The following is a 17,210-nucleotide window of genomic DNA, read 5'->3' on the forward strand; positions in this document are numbered from 1 at the left end:
CTAAACTGTTCTTGCAGACACATTCTGGCATGGTTCATCTTGTCCTTTCTAAGGCTAAATTGTAATCCGGAAGATGTGGGCTATTTGCAGGATTTAAAGTCCTCAGGATCCATTTTAAGGTTGGGCAAATGTTTGTACTCAGTGTTTGTACTAAATGCTTAATGTTCAGGTTTTCAACAAGCTATTCTCCAAAGTAAATCTTCCACTAGTGTTTGGTGGCCTTTTGGATATGTAACTTTAAATCCCAAAAATGTCACCATATGAATTGACCCTGAATAGAGAGATCTTGGCTTGCAGAAAGTGTTATGGACTGTTTCTTCCTCTTCAGTAATGAAGGTCAGATAATAAATTAAGATGTGATCTGTGGAAATCGAATTCTGTCCTCCCTTTATTGGGGCTGTGAGGTATTGCACAAGCCAGGATAAGTACTTCAACCATACTAATTCTTAGAGCTGTCCTCTCAGTAGTTATTATACTGGAGCCTAACAAACATGACTTAAGTGTTGATGACTGGCTCTGTTCTCTACTATTGCTGCATAGCTGCTGATATAATGGCATTACTAGTGAGCAGTATTAATTCTGCTCTTCTTCGACAGTCATGTTTATTGTCAGAATGAAATTCTTCTTTTTTTTACTCAACTATACTTGGAAATTAAACTTGTTTGGGCATTTTGTGCTTCACTGTTGTGACTTTTCAGCTATGAGAATTTATGCTTGAAAGACTATGCCATTGTGTTATGCATGCAGTGCAAGCCCTACTGCTCTGCAAGCACTGTTCATTCACTCACTGGGTTCAGACAACACGACAGCCGATACTTAAGGATGAATGTCAGTTATGTTGTGTGAACCCAGCCACACTAACCAACCATAATTTGTTAACCAGGAACCAACCCACAGTTCACAACCCAACAATAAACCATGGGTTCTCTTGGTGGGTTGTTCATGGTTAACGAACATCATGATTTGTTAGCGCAGCTGGGTTCACACAAAACAACAATCCATATTTCAACAACAACTCACACTCAACCTTGTGTTGTGTTGTGTGAACCAAGCCACTGTTAGATTTGTAAGATGTCTGCACAAGCTATACTGAAATGAATGAAAGCTGAGTAGCAGCAATTCCAGGTGGACTGTGCAGTGCAGTTATCAGTTACGGATAAGGCAGGCAGATCACCTTATCACTTCTTAATTTAATGACTATGAATAATAATTCTGTATTTTAAAAGTAGCTTACAATGCACTTATTAATAATTGTAAGAAATGAATAAATCCCCCATAAATGAACTCAACCGAAAACCATTACTGCTTATGTGGCAACAGTGTCCATTAACTGCTTCTAGCTGAATAGTGGTTTTCTGTTACAGTTCTATTGCATTCTCAGTTCTGTTGTTCTACAACCTCTTTTCAGCTTCTTTCTGGTGTTTGTCTGCGGGCTTTCTTCTCTTCTCTTTTACTTCCTTTTCTCTCTCAGGCCTCTCTTCAGCCTTTTATCTGCCCTTCCCCCTCCAGCTAAATGACCTTTTATCCTCCTGCTCTTTCTGATCATTCTGTTACCTCATAGGAACAGGCATTGCAAGTTCCTTGCAGGTTATGTATGTCCAATCTCAAAGGTTAAATAAAAAAGGAAAGCAGGGGTCGGGGGTTAACAGCAACTGCTGAGCCTTACCGCTGCGGTTGCATTTCAAGAATTTTTAAAAGTAACATTTTAACAAGAGTCCCAGTTCCAAGAATAATTTCTGCAGTAACCATATTTCTCTGCCAAAATATGCATTGACTTGAATGTGAAGCAAAGGCAATGTTGTAGCTAATGTCAAATTAATACTGGATTGCAGAGGGAACTTCTACACTTATTGAGAAATCAAAATTTAGCACTGTCATTCTGTTTGACATCAAATAATACTTATTTGGATGATCTGGAATGCATTTGGTTTAAAAACTGCCAGAATATGTTTACAGAGGGCAATTTAAGGGTGAGGGAACTGAGCACTTCCTTGCCCAAACTTACCCTTGGCAGACAAATGGGGTTTGAGCCCTATGGGGTGGGGGAAGTAGCTTGCGGGAGAGGGAAAGTTGCTGCAGAAAAAGAGCAGGTAGAATAAAAGGATTAATCCACACTACTTCTCCACGTGGATTTTGTTACATGAATGTATGTATAAATTGTAGTTGAGCCCTCAATACCTGGTCTTAATTTGCTATCTCTAGTTTGTTACTGGATGATAGCAAGTGGCCTATAATATTCAAAAAAGCCTAAAACAGAATCCCATGTTTTCCTAAAAGCCAAATTACTTTGTCTAAAGCCCTGAATTGGGAGTCAAATTGAGAGTGGAAACTGATGTAACATTCTAATAAATGTGTGGGAAATAGTTTGAATACACTTGCATTATTATTCTGAAATGGAATAGGCCTCTTTTAATGGCAGGGCCTTGTTTACGGAAGTTCTCCCTACCCTTCAGTCTGCCAGGTGCCAATTTTTTCAGTTGTTAGGCTGGAATCCTTTGCCCATTTTCCTGAGAGTAATCCCCATTGAACTCCATAGACTCACTTCTGAATAGACATGTACAGGATTGTGCCGTAAGGCAGGTTAAAGGATTTTTGTTTCCCAAGGCCTTCAGTGGTTTTTTAGTTGATATTCAGGAACTCTCAAAGAAATTGCCGTTACTATAAATATGTTGCCCAGAGTGTTAATCTATTTTTATTGTTTTTAATTGCATGGTGTAAGATGCCTTGAGAATATTTTCTTGAAAGGTGAGATAAAAATATTTTTTTCGGGGCAGATGATGTGTGTTCATACCACTTCCACCATCCTTTGAATGTTATATCCGCTTTCACCCTTAAATCCTCCTTACTAACGTGCTGTGGCAGACTTCCATTTCACCTTTCCCTAGAAAGAAGAATTTTAGTTAGTTGCAGCTTTGAGGAAATTTGTTCTAGTTTGGGATCATAACTTGTAACAGTAAGAACAAGAAATGTTCAAGGGCGAGGTTTCAGAGCCAGAAAATAATTTCTTCACGCCACCTTCTGTCAGCTTTTATATAAAACAAGTGGGAACTGCAACAAAATGTTGCAATATGGGAGTACCCCTCTTCTAGGCAGGATACTCCATTCCATTCCCCCCTCACATCCCAGTTTTCAGTATCCAGCCTCCCAAAACACCCATTGATTATGGTCAGACCTTATTGACCTTTGAGTTCTGCCTCCCTTTAGTTTTTCTTTTTCTTTTAAGAATACTGCACTTTTATAAGCCAGAGTTTCCTCAAGCCCGCTGATACCTCACTCTTGTATGTGGATGCTACTGTTTGGGTTGCATGTGCATCCACACTCAGAAAATAAGCTTGTGATTAGTAGAAAATCCCTCTGACAGCAAATTCAGTCTCCCTGTGCAATAGAAATCGGGACAAAATAGGGCCACTGAGAAGCAAGAGGGGACGTTTAAATAAAACAAAAAACAGCCCTGTGAGGACTGAGTATGCTCATAGAAGCCATAGAAAACCTAGTGTCAGTTGGAAAAGAAAAACAGAAAACTGCTGTGGGGGAGGGGAGTGAATTGGCTTGCTAGAGCCCTTAACTAGTATATAGTATCCTAAAAGAAGGCATTGCTAGTCAGCTGTAACCCTGCTGTTACGAGATGAGGATACAGCATAACATTTGGCTGCAAATCCTGTTTGTAATATATACATGCAATAGTGATCATGGAGGAGTTGATCTTCCCATATCACTTGAACTGGGCAATCTTGCCACTTCTTTTCAAAATTCAAAAAATCCACGTTTTGTTTCCTCAGAGCCGTGCTCCCATTTCTGCAAAGCTCGTTGCCAATATGTTATCAGTTGCTGGAGCAGACCACATCATCACCATGGATTTGCATGCTTCCCAGATACAGGTAATTAGGGGACTCCTTTTTTCTTCATGTGCACTGGCTGACTTTCCATGTTTGCATTACTGCCATGAAAACATTTTTAATGGTTGTGTTTATATTAAAATGCATATCCTGCCTTCCTAAGAAAAAGCCAGTGGGGAAGAAGAAGGATTGAGGGAGACAGGATCAGAAGAGGGAACATCAGGGCCTGCTCCTCTTGGTCTGCCCCTCCTTCGGGAGATGAGAGGAGGGAGCAGGGCCATTTCACCAGCCGTGCTTCCGGTCTACTTAATTTATTTTTTATTTTTATGTTACTCTTTCTCTTCCCTCCCTGTCTCCCTTTCCTTGCGTGTCATGTCTTTTAGATTGTAAGCCTGAGGACAGGGACTGTCTTTTTTGATGAATGATTCTAAGTCACTCCAGGAGCCTTTTTTGGCTGAGGAGCAGGGTAAAAATGCGATAAATAAATAATAATAAATTAAAGCCTTGTCATGAAAAAAATGCAAGAAAACTGAATAAAGAATAAAACAACAATAAGAGTGCAAAAGCAGTAAACGAATTATTCAGATGTTCTTAGCTTAACAACAACAAAGCCTGCTGGAATAATACCATCCTCAGAGCAAGCAGTATGGGCCAGATGCACTTCATTAGGGAGGTTATGGTTATTCTGGGTTCCACAACAGAAAAGGCCTTTTTCCTCATCACAACCAACCAAACATCCATCACCAGGTGGATGATAAGAAGGGCAACAGAAACTGAGTGATGTTTTAGGGCATTAAAAGCTAAAGCCACCAACCCTGAATTTAACCCAGAAATAAATCTGCAGCTAGAGAAGATGACGCATGTCATGGTATGGTCCACCCTGCTAGCTTCTGATAACTATCTGGCAGTAACATTGTTGACCATCTGGTGTTTCCTGACTGTCTCCAATAGTAGCTCTAAGTTGAGGGTATTATAGTAATCCAAATGGTACATTTGTCTAACTGCTAAAATTGCAGCCAGGTGCAATGATTTCTTTGAGAATTTGTGTGGTCTCCAGGGTTTCTTTAAGCATCATAGGTTCTGTTACAGCAATGCTCTCTTTAAATTCCAAATTGGGACGTTTAAAATAGATAACAATTTTGCTGTCTCCCAAGCTATCGTAAAACTTCAGGTTGTTGACTGTGAGTCAAAGACGACAGTCTTGGAGGTTCTTTCAAGGCCAAGTAAAACATCTGCTTTTTGATCCCATGGGATCCACAGTCGGAGTTCAGCGCACATGTGGTGGGGGCCCAACTAGTGCAAGGAAATCCAAGACAGCAGTATCGTTCCAACATGTTGACAACTGTTTTCAGTGTGAAGGAAGAAATGAATGGCAGTAACAATAAGTAACAAAAAGAAGATTGCAGAGGACCCTAACAGACAGTTTCTTAAATGAACTACAGAAGGCCAACATATTCTGGTTAAGCAATTCCCCTTCTGGAACTACTCACCCTCTCATAAAGCAGGGTGTCTTGTGTGATGTACTAGATTCAGGCTGAAGCGTACTGTACTTTAGCAGTGACTATCAATAAGGTTTTTTGTAAAACCTTTTGGAGCTCTTTTTCCCTCTTGTTTCAACCATTTCAATGAAACTTTTATTGGTGGAGAATTAGGTACTATATTCTCGTAGCATGCCCGGTGTCTCACTTGTTTCCAAAACGGTAAGGTACAGCAACCTAGACATTTAACCTCAACCTTTATTGGGGCAAGGGTTTCACATACTTGTTCATGTATGTTGAGCAGGTGCTGAGCAGGTGCTTTTCAGGAGTTGTCTTGCTATTGTTGTGTTTCTTAGATGTTACCCTCTATGTAATAAAGCCATGGCCATGGTAGGAAGTTCTGTTTTTTAATGTGCGTCTTCTGCCTGACCTTTTTGGCAGTAAGTGGTCTTCACTGCAACTTTTTAATGATGTGAAAATCATTGTCTGTATTATTTAACATATGACTATTTCTCTTCTTGCAATCTCCAGGGATTCTTTGATATCCCAGTGGATAACCTGTATGCAGAACCAGCTGTGTTGCAGTGGATCAAAGAAAATATTGTGGACTGGAGAAACTGTGTCATTGTCTCACCTGATGCAGGTGGAGCTAAAAGGTAGATTGCAACCTTCAGCTAGCTTACCAGCATATATTTTACAGAGCAGAAACTGCTTTGGCACTTGCTGTTTGCCTAAGTGATAGGAAGCTTAAATTGCACATAGAGAATACTCCTCTTCTGTCTTGTATTTTAAAAAGCAGTCAGGCTCAAAGACTACAGTGGCAATCTTGGAAAACTGTAAATAAAATTATTTTCTCTTTCCTTCTGCTTTTGATCTAATCAGCTAATTCCCTATACAGAAAGGGGGAGAGGGGATTCCCCCCTGCTGCTTGCTTCTTATAGCCCAGTAGCTGTTTTTCTGCCTGTTTTTCTCTGAAGCTGTCTTAATTATTCTAAATCCAGTAAAGTATGAAAACTTCCTCACTCTGCCTTCTGACTTGTCTGCAAAAGGAATCCATTGAGGTTTAGTTCTATATAGTTTCTTCTGCCAAGACGCTTGTTCATGCACTGGTTATTTCTCGGTTGGACTACTGCAACCTTCTTCTCTCTGGCCTTCCTTCTTCTCACATCAGTCCGTTGGTCTCTGTCCACCACTCTGCCACTAAGATCATCTTCTTGGCTCGCCACTCTGACCATGTCACTCCACTTCTGAAATCTCTTCATTGGCTTCCAGTCCACTTCAGAATCCAATATAAACTTCTCCTGTTGACCTTCAAAGCTTTTCACTGTCTAGCTCCTTCGTATCTCTCCTCTCTCCTCTCACACTATTGCCCCGCTCATGCTCTTCGCTCCTCTGATGCCATGTTTCTCGCCTGCCCAAGGGTCTCTACTTCCCTTGCTCGGCTTCGTCCCTTCTCTTCTGCTGCCCCTTACGCCTGGAACGCTCTTCCAGAACATTTGAGATCTACAAGCTCAATCGCAACTTTTAAAGCTCAGCTAAAAACTTTTCTTTTTCCTAAAGCTTTTAAAACTTGATGTTGCTCGGACTTTATACTGTTAGTTTTACCCTACCCTGTGCCTGTTTACCCTACCCAGTTCCTGTTTGCATTCCCTTCCCCTCCTTATTGCTTTACTATGATTTTAGTAGAATGTAAGCCTATGCGGCAGGGTCTTGCTATTTACTGTTTTACGCTGTACAGCACCATGTACATTGATGGTGCTATATAAATAAATAAATAAATAATAATAATAATAATAATAATAGTTTGGTGTCAATGATTTAGGTTACAGGATATGTATTTCTTGGGATATGTGCGTGTTAACCTTTTGCAGACACTTAATTTTGGTAAAGTATATGTTGATTAAAACTAGGGTTTCACATACTTGTTCACATACGTTGGAACAGGTACTTTTCAAGAGTTCCCTTCCTTTTGTTTTTTAAATGTTCTGTATAGAAATAATCAGACTGGGTTTTATAATCTGACTGGATCATGGTATATCTGGATCGGTGTCCATTGTTGCATTTCCTTTGTAACAGCGGAATTCCTTTGCAATTTTTTCCTCATTCTTGGGGTTTCCTCTTCTTGGCCTTATGTGTTTGTTTGTTTGTTTTGTTTGTTTTAGCCCAAACAAATATTGCAATTGCATCCATCCATACTAATTAATTAATTTTGATGCAATATTTTTACAAAGGGGAAGTGCAGGCACTAGTTGTGTATCTGAATGTACAGCAAACAAACTTTGTAAGTAAAAAAACAAAGATAAACCAGGCTTGGTTCATGAGAAAATCCGATCCATAATCAGGCAATACTTTTATTAGGACTAGCCAAAAGAGTGTGCAAGCTTTTGGGTTCTCCATAACTCTTAAATCAGGCTAGATGGTACAAAAGATGGAGGAGGGGTGGGGGTGGTGACATGGCAAAAAATAATAATCCAAAAATTAAACCAGATGTTATGCTGTGACCCTCATTTCCGAAAACATTAGCTTGGAATTTGCAGAATCTAAACTAATGCTTTAATTACTTATCATCTGAATGGTCTACTCTGTCTAGTTTATGAAGAACTCCTTTCCAATATGTATAGTAATACTCTTGGTACTATACAGGCTGCTCACCTCTGGTCTATATAATATTAAATATGGCTTTTAATGAGGACTAGAATTCATGTATTGTCCTTTGCCCAGCTTTTTCTTTTAAATCATCATCATCATCATCATCATCATCATCATCATCATCTAGCAAGTAGTTCTTTTGTTGTGTGGTTCATGTTTGACCAAAATCTGTATTACAATAAACCACTAGAGGTCACTCTTTGTATTTTAAAAATTATTTTTAAAGAAATAATTCTACTAATAATCATAATGTATAGCTGAAATAGCTAATTAAAATAATGCCAACTCCCTTTAATAGAGGGTTTTGCAGTTCTTAAATAAATAAAACTGTAATCTGACTTGACATGAAAATGCAAAAGGCTATATATTTGTTAACATTTTAAAAGGATTGAACTGATAAGCTAAATTTGAGCATTCTGTGCACATTCTAGGCATTCCAGTAAGAACGTGATGAACTTCAGCTTTGGTGTCACTTCAACATTCTATACAATTTTATTATAAACCGTCTCTGCCACCACAATTCAGCATTTCACAGAAGCTTCTAGCAATGTGGCACTAATATTTCAGTTGATGACATGGCTTAAATTTACACCAATTTATACATTACCCAAGCGATTTGATAATTGCTGATAAATATCTGTGTAGTCACGGTCTCCTTCAGAGCAGTAATGTATGTACATGCTAATTGCAGGGCTTTGTTTAGTTATGGAATTATTTCCTATGCTAGCAATCCTAGAAAGAATTGGTGCTTTACGAGAATTAATCATGTGATATGACCAATCCATGAAATTGACATTTGCATATGTTACGGTTGTGACATGGATTCTGACTATGCAGGAACTGGGTTTTTTTGGTTGTCACCATCACCAAGCTCTCATTTGAATGTTATAGCTGCCACATAGAGGCTGCTGGAAATGTTTCCACACAGAGCAGTTCCATATAGCTATGACAGGTGAGAGCTGTTCACCACATGAAACATGTTGCTGGAATGCTAAGTGATGATGTAAAGACTTCGGTTTAAGGAGTAAAGACTGTATCTTTTTGAAACCCATATATAAGATTATAGCAAGTAAAAACAGCTAATATAATCAAACGCAGCTACATTTAGATGCCCATCAAGCTCATATTTTTAAAAGCTTTATTTAATGGGGTGGGAGGCTGGAATTATATTTAAAATGCTACATTTGACAAGTACGTACAAGAAACTTCTAACCCCATCGTATGACTCACCTCATGTTATCTAATTATGAACTTGTTATTGTTTATATAAAGTATGGCTCTGATGGTTGCAATTTTTTTTTTAAGACCTCACTATCTTTTGCTCCCATACAATCTAGGGTCACTTCAATTGCTGACAGACTTAACGTTGAATTTGCCCTGATCCACAAAGAAAGGAAGAAAGCCAATGAGGTGGATCGCATGGTCCTGGTTGGGGATGTGACTGATCGTGTCGCAATTCTGGTGGATGATATGGCAGACACATGTGGCACAATATGTCATGCAGCAGACAAGTGAGTAAACCCTAAAGAATGTAATCAGATTTTTTTTGAGAGTGATGAGGGTATGGGGGCATGATAGCAAATCAGGTAACAGAGATTCCTCATGTAAGGGAATTGGGTTGCAATTTGGCTTAGGAAAAAGTGATTATGAGTGCACAAAATTTTACTTTGAGATGTGACTTTCTATTTATGAGTTATCATGGTGGTCGGTTTTTTGGAGTGAGGCAAATACTGCTGCATAGGATCATCACGCATTATGATCCATATACAGGAACCCTGAAATGGCCTACATAGAAACTACTTCCTTGTTGCAATTTCATAACATCTAATGGTTCTGAGAGTGCCTTAGTGCGTGACACTGTTCTTTGGAGAGGGTGTTCTCAGTTGCCTCCAGAGTGATATAGAATGTAAAGAAAAGTGTATCTTTAAGGTTTTGAGGGGGAATCTTTATTCCCAATTGCTGTATGAATGCTTGCTTGCTTGAACGCACATGGCATGAAACTAAAGCTTGAAAAGGTTTATGTAAGGTGCCTTTAGGTTCTTCAAAGTCCTCAAAGCACACATGGATCTTAAAACTGTTCCATCTGGCTGGGTAGTTATCTGCTGAAGCCACTGTATGCACTTTTTATTGTCTTGAATAAGGTTGTCTCTTTTCTGATAGGAGCTTGGGGGTAATTAGTTCGTTATTTCCTGAAACTTGCTATCTAGAATTGTGTTGGTGTTCATAGAAATATTTCCCACTATCCTGTGTTTTATAGGCTAGTGTCTGCAGGAGCAACTAAAGTTTATGCCATTCTCACTCATGGGATCTTCTCTGGCCCAGCTATTTCCCGGATCAATAACGCTGCATTTGAAGCGGTAGTTGTAACTAACACAATCCCACAGGAAGAAAAAATGAAACATTGTCCCAAGATTCAGGTACTGTGCTCTGTTATTGTGGTAGCTTGTCTTGATGTGCTGTATTTTATTTATTTATTTATTTATTTATTTATTACATTTCTATACCGCCCAATAGCTGAAGCTCTCTGGGCGGTTCACAAAAATTAAAATCATAGTAAAACAATCAACAGGTTAAAAGCACAAATAGACAATACAATATAAAAAGTATAATGGAACTTCAGGTTATTGAGGCTTCACAGGCTGAAAGAATAAGCAACTATTTGTGGGAAATTCTTCTACTGTTGTCTGTTAGACCACATTGGTGTCTTAAAGTAGGACAAGGAAGAAAATGGCCTGGTTTGCACATAATGCTAACCTATAGTATGGATTGTTGAATTCTAGGTTGTCATCATGATGTATGAATGCAGGTGCAAACAAACCATGGTTGTTATCACAAGAAATCTAGAAAGATTGCCCATTATTTGGTTTTCAATTATGAACTCTGGGTTGTGTTAATCATGGATTGTTTTGCCCGGCAACAGAGGTGATGGGCAAAAGCAATTAAAAAAACCCACCAAACCTGCTCTGCATGCCAGTACTATAGCTCCTCAGATGCATTTAAGATATAGGCAGGTAGCAGGCAAAACGGAGAAAACAAGCAACACAATAATTGAAAAAACAAACAACAGCTTGTTGCATTATATGTCAGACAAACCTTGGGTAGGACAGCATAAGAGTCATGCTGCATCAGACCAACAGTTCATCTAGTCCAGTATTCTTATCACGCAGTAGCCAACCAGCTGTTGACCAGGGACTCACAAACAGGCCGTGAGTGCAACAGCACCCTCTCACCCATGTTCCGCAGGGTACATAGTCTTACAGCCTTTGATACTACAAGTAGCACATAGCCATCAGGACTAGTAGCCATTGATATCCTTCTTCTCCATGAATTTGTCTAATCCCTTTTGAAGTCACTGTACCAAGATTTTAATATTACGGGAAAGGGAGAAAAATGTCTTCCTGTCATAGCCTCGTACACTTGCATCACATCTCCCCTTACTCAGGCTTTTTCCAAGTAAAGAGTCCTAGCTGTTTCTTATTAGAAAGTTGCTCCAGCCCCTTGATCATTTTAGTACATTTTTGTGCCCCTTTTTGCACTTTTTCCAACTCTACAATATATATATATGTGTGTGTGTGTGTGTGTGTGTGTGGTGACCAGAACTGTACACAGTATTCGAAGTATGGTTGCACCATAGCTAAATAAACCATGGGTTAGCTTTTATGTAACAACCAGGCCTATGTGATATGCACATTCTTATGCCACAAAACCCACCTGTCCCTTGCAACTGAAAGATAAGTTGGTAACTACTAGATTTAAAATACAATCTGATGAGCAGCTGCGATGGCACAGTGGCAGAAGGATTAGGCATAAGGCTCTTGCACTAGTACTATTACACTACTGGCCAAGTCCAGACCTGTTTGTACAGTTGGGAAGAAGTAAAGAATGATTATATCATAAAAAGGCATCCTTTTCCTATACAACCTTAAAAGCCTCTCAGGCATGTCAGAACAGTTGTGATGATTAATATGGTATGTGTCTGTATATGGATTTCCTATAGAATGTTCCATTTCTAAGAATGTATTCTTTTTTTAAAAAAATGTTAGTAATGTAATGGATACAAAGGGATGGATCCAGACTTAGTCATACTCAGAGCAGAGCCATGGAAATCGGTGGGACTAAATTAGGCTTGGCCCATTGATTTCAATGGGTCTACTCTAGGTGTGATGAGGTCTGGATTCCACCTATTAGATCTGCGGCGATAGAGAGCTTCCATCTTCCTTAAACACAGTGACTTCTATGCAGAACAAGTGGCTGCTCTGTGCAAGTGGACAGGTCAGGTAAGTTCTGGTGACTTGGCAAGCAAGGGGCAATGGCTTAGCCGGTTTAGAGGCAAGTGGGGTGGGGGGAGTCCAGCGGTCCCACGAAACCGCAACATCTGACGTGCTTCAGATATCCGGATTTTGCTTCAATCCAGATCTGAAGCAGGTCGAGGCAGATATGGGCTGATTCAGAAGCTCCGAATCGGCCTCTGAAGTGGGTTAGGGGGTCCCTGCACAGCCCTGGTAAGAAGCCGCTACAGTACTTTATCTAGGAAATATAGCTTGAGGCATACCATGCAATTATGTTCTCTATTTCTTGTCTGCAATCTTTAGATGCTTTTTACACTAAAAAGAAATCCAGAGAGAATACTAAATATTCTAGGGATCTAAATAAAAATGAACTTGCTAACTGGATGCTTGGCCACTTAAAGGGAGTGGTGGCAGGCTTCTCTACAAAATTAATATTACAGGGGTAGTTTAGTTGAATTAACAGGACATAGGAAATGATTTGTGTTGGGGAAAAATGGATTTTCACTGCCCTCTAGCGGCTTGAGTTGGATCATTGCATTTATGTACTGTTTCTGCCTCTTATGTAGACAGAAAGTTCACACTCCTTAATACTGGATTGGATCCAAAGCTGTCCTCTGTTCACAGAATGGCTATTTTACACCTCCATGCTAGAGACTTGCACAAAACATGTGAAACTTAGCCAAGATGTTTGCATGTGTGCAAGATCTTATGGAAGAGGTTCCTCAGCCTTTTCCACAACTGCTGTGATTGACCATTTTCCTCCTGCTCATGGTTCTTTAGCCTCATCCCAGGGTTTACTTCTCACATGAAGCTTAATTCTTCTTTCTTTTATTATTTAATATGGTATTGTGGTTTTGAACAAGACTTGCTTTGGTATGTATGGAGAGTAAGTTGCTGCCTTTTCTTATCTTCTAGGTTATAGATATTTCTATGATTCTGGCTGAGGCTATCCGAAGAACACACAATGGCGAATCTGTGTCCTACCTGTTCAGCCATGTCCCGTTATAACTTCAAATCAGTTCTGGAGGGCTGCATTCAGCAGTACACCAAAAAATACAGCTCATTATTAAAATAATGAATGTCTATGAAAGTTTCAGATTGACTATATGCACACATCTTCTTCTAATATGGACAATAACTAAAATGGTCAATGTGATTTTTTTTTAGTTGCAACTTTTTATAAATTCTCTTTGGCTTTATAAGAGAAAACCGTTATATTTGCCTGTGACTTATTAAAATGGGCAGATATTATATGAAAAATTGTGAGACAATAATATTTTTGAAAGGCCAAAGTTAGCTCAGGGGTTTGTATGTAATAATTAACTTGCTGAGAATTATTGAGTCTCATTTAGAACAGAACTTTATACTCACTTACAGGCTTTAAAGATTTAGATAAATGGCCTATGCTGTGTCCCCTTTTGAAGAAAATAGTGTATATCTTAAGCTAGCAGATGTTTTGTGGTAGAGTGGGTGGTTTTTCCCCCTCGTCTTAAAAGTGACCCTGGAATAAACTGCCTTGCCCCTCATTCTAAGAAACGTCTGCTTCAAATGCTTGATCTAAATAACTAGGATCTGGATCCACCACAAAGTGTTTCATAGATTGCTGAATTATGGCTATAATTGTAAATCTTTGTGTCTCAGCTAGATGTAGCAGTGCAACCTGGAGCATCATTTGTTTTTTCTAAGTGACTTGGTTTTCTTAGGATTAGAGTATATGCAATTATTTTAAACTGCCTCCCTCCTCCCAAAAAAAGTTCCTCCCCCAGTCTCTAAATTCCAATTTGATAACTTTATTTTCAGTTTTAGTCTGTGCTACAGAAGGGACCAATTTTAAACCTTCAGAGTAATCCACTCTTAATTTCTTAATGGTGCCTATACATTAGGAAGTCTGATTCTTAAAAGATATTACCATGAGGTTCTCTTCTAGTAGTGAGCTGGGTGTGCTTTTTACCCAGAAGGCAAAAGGATACACATTTAAAAGCACCTTTCTTACTGCATTTTCCTTGTATAAAATACCAGCATTTCCTTTTTTCAAAACCAAAATTTCCTCAGTACCACGTGTATTCTCATAGTCTCCATCTGTAGGAGAACTGAAACAATCCTATAAATAATTTTGTTGTATGCAGTTTGAGCAGTCAATAGGTTTTGAAACAGATTGCTCAACATTTGACAAGACAGCTGCTTAACATGGTATTTCTCACAAAAAGGAGCGAAATCTATGAAAGTGAAGATGGTGGCAAAAAGTTGCTTTTAATAGATGTAAGTTGCATCCCTGGATAGCACTACAAAAATATTTTTAAACGTAATTAGTATTATTTCACAGCCAAAAAGCTAGAGAGATCAGAATCTCCATAGAACTTTAAAATTGCTTCCACTTCAATATACAAATATATTTCTTCAATTGTACTGCTTTTAGCAATAAGATGACGGCGAAGTTTTTGAAAGTACATGAAGATTAAACCAAAAAGTATTTTCATTTTAGATGTCTGCTTACCAAAGCTCATATGCTTTAAATTCACTTAACCTGCCAAAGAATGTTTGATACAGCATTCCTTAATTATTTTTACTGTTTCTGCAATTTCTCTTTTTAGACATCATTATACCAAAGCTTGGACCAAATGAAAACATTCCGTTAACATGTGATAAGTTTTAGGTCATGTCTCTGTTTCAAATGACTTAAGGAAAGGTTTGTTCACTATTGTGTTGAAGTTTCTCAATAAATCTTAAAACAGCACTATCCTTACAGACTGGTTGTGGTGCTTTGCTCTTTTATTTTATGCAAGAACAGAAAATAATGCCACAGCATTATTTATGTTAATATAGACCTTAAGGGTTATAAATAGATACCTTTATATTTACAGTAGCTCAGGTTATAGAACCCATTTAATACAGGGAAATTATTAAAATTTGGGACACTGGGCACTGGGAACTTGTGGTATCTTAGCAATAAACCTTGCTTTTTATATCTTAGATGCCATTATGAATTGCCACTCAAGTAGACTGTGCAAGCCACACCAAACTTCCTAAATTTGCATGTTTACAAGCACTAAAATAGTTTGTGCTGTCCTTGCATGTCTGAAAATTAGTTGTCTATCAAATGACTGTGCTGGGAAATTTTCATGACCGAACTAGGGTTTTTTGCAAGTGGTGTTATTTTCTTATTCTTATTTTGAGATTTAATTCAGTTTAAACATCTGTTTGAACTTTATTTAAAGTATATATTCTCACCCTGTTTGCCTGAGGGAAGATGCACACACTTGAATTTTGGCAGGCCTATACACATAGTAGGTCAATTTGCCTGATAGCATACACATCTCAACACACATATGATGGGCATGTGATAGAGGTGTGTGTGTGTGTGAGAGAGAGAGAGAGAGCAAGGCTCTGATTTCTGCATGTTATATGTGGTAGTGTGTATGCACAATCATGTTAGTCTCCAAAATTCATATGGTATTTCTGGATTTTGAATATATGAAGTACCCCTGAGCTGTTATTCATGCATTATAAGAAATCTGTGTAGTATGTCTTCATGCAAGAATTGACATGACTTTGTTAGCTATCCCATGCTACTCCATCAGTATCAATCCTTTGACTTCCCAATAGACATAGGTCTTAACGTGCAGACAATTTAAGCATGTTAAAAGTCTTGTTCTTTTCCCAAGGCATAAAACAGGGATGAGTATTGGGGTTTAGAAAAAGATAGGGACTCAAAACATTTTTGCTTAGTTTGCATTACAGGATAGCCTCCATCTGTGAAATAGTTTATTAAATCAGGCATATGTAAGTTGGGGGGGCACCCTAAACAGGAGCCCCTAAATTATGACAAATCATTTTGTATTATTCTGCTCCTTTCCCAGAAATCATTTTCATGCCTACAAGTTTTCCTGCCCACCTACAAATATGTGTGTATATGTGGAAAATATAGTGTGTCAACCATGACGGTTGTCATGGGTTGGCAGCAGCATCTGGGAGGGTTCATTTCCCAGCCCTGAGATCGTGACAGTTTCTGTTTGCCCAATAACCGTGACAGCCCAGTTCCCCATACTGTGTGCTCACATGAGCAGAAAGCAAGGACAGTTAATTTCTGAAGCTGCTGTGGATACATCTTCTTCTGTGTGCCTTCACGATGGCATGAGCAAGGAAAGTTGGGCATTCTTTCTGGGACAGAATGCATCGGAAGGAAATGTATGAACTGAAGTGGTAAGGGGAAGAGCTTCTCACAGGGAACTTTAGCCTGCTGTATTACAGCAGTAATAAAGAGAAGCTGTGAAAAGAACACATGTGATTAGTATTTATCCTAAAACGGAGGGAGTGTGCTTTCATACTAGAGGCCCTATAATGTGGGAGTGTACAGGTTCATATTTGATTTGGCTGAGGATAAGCCATCTGTCAGGGATGCTTTAGGGTGGATTCCTGCATTGAGCAGGGGGTTGGACTCAATGGCCTTGTAGGCCCCTTCCAACTCTGCGATTCTATGATTCTATGAATAGTTTGTCTCACTTCATGCTCATTTTAGTGAGTAACAAAAAGTACTCCCCATTATTGGCAGGTTGAACCAGTCCCACTCACCACCACCACCATTTGATCTAATTAGCTGTGGCCATAGCTAGACCTAAGGTTTATCCCTGGATCGTCCAGGTCAAACCTGTTCTTCTAGGTGACACACAGGGGATCCAGTGCTCAGGCAGGGGCGAACCCTGGATGATCCCAGGATAAACCTTAGGTCTAGCTGTGCCCTGTGTCTATCTAGGAGACAAGTTAGAGTGCAATCCTATGCATGTTTTGACAGAAAAAAAGCCCTACAACTCCCAGCATGCCCCAGCTAGAATTGTTGGTCTTTTTTCTAGCTAAACATGCACAAGATTGCGCTCCTAAGGGAGAATTCATTCAACCCGTAGACTAGCCTTCCTCAGCCTGTTGCCCTCCAGATGTTTTGGCCCATAACTCAGTGTTCCTAA

General features: G+C 39.1%; 1 protein-coding gene across 3 annotated transcripts in view; it reads left to right on the forward strand.

Moving 5' to 3' along the window:
* Nucleotides 1-14,986, forward strand: part of PRPS2 (phosphoribosyl pyrophosphate synthetase 2) — a 32,183-nt gene extending 17,197 nt beyond the window's left edge. For all 3 annotated transcript variants that reach the window (XM_063126384.1, XM_063126385.1, XM_063126387.1), the window contains 5 exons: nucleotides 3,780-3,878; nucleotides 5,846-5,970; nucleotides 9,301-9,474; nucleotides 10,221-10,380; nucleotides 13,168-14,986. In XM_063126384.1, coding sequence (XP_062982454.1) covers nucleotides 3,780-3,878; nucleotides 5,846-5,970; nucleotides 9,301-9,474; nucleotides 10,221-10,380; nucleotides 13,168-13,260 — 651 coding nt within the window. In that variant the 3' untranslated portion in view covers nucleotides 13,261-14,986. The remainder of the gene's footprint in view (nucleotides 1-3,779; nucleotides 3,879-5,845; nucleotides 5,971-9,300; nucleotides 9,475-10,220; nucleotides 10,381-13,167) is intronic.
* Nucleotides 14,987-17,210: the final 2,224 nt, after the last annotated feature.

Source organism: Elgaria multicarinata, chromosome 5 (genome assembly GCF_023053635.1).
Source record: "Elgaria multicarinata webbii isolate HBS135686 ecotype San Diego chromosome 5, rElgMul1.1.pri, whole genome shotgun sequence".
Lineage (NCBI taxonomy): Eukaryota > Metazoa > Chordata > Lepidosauria > Squamata > Anguidae > Elgaria > Elgaria multicarinata.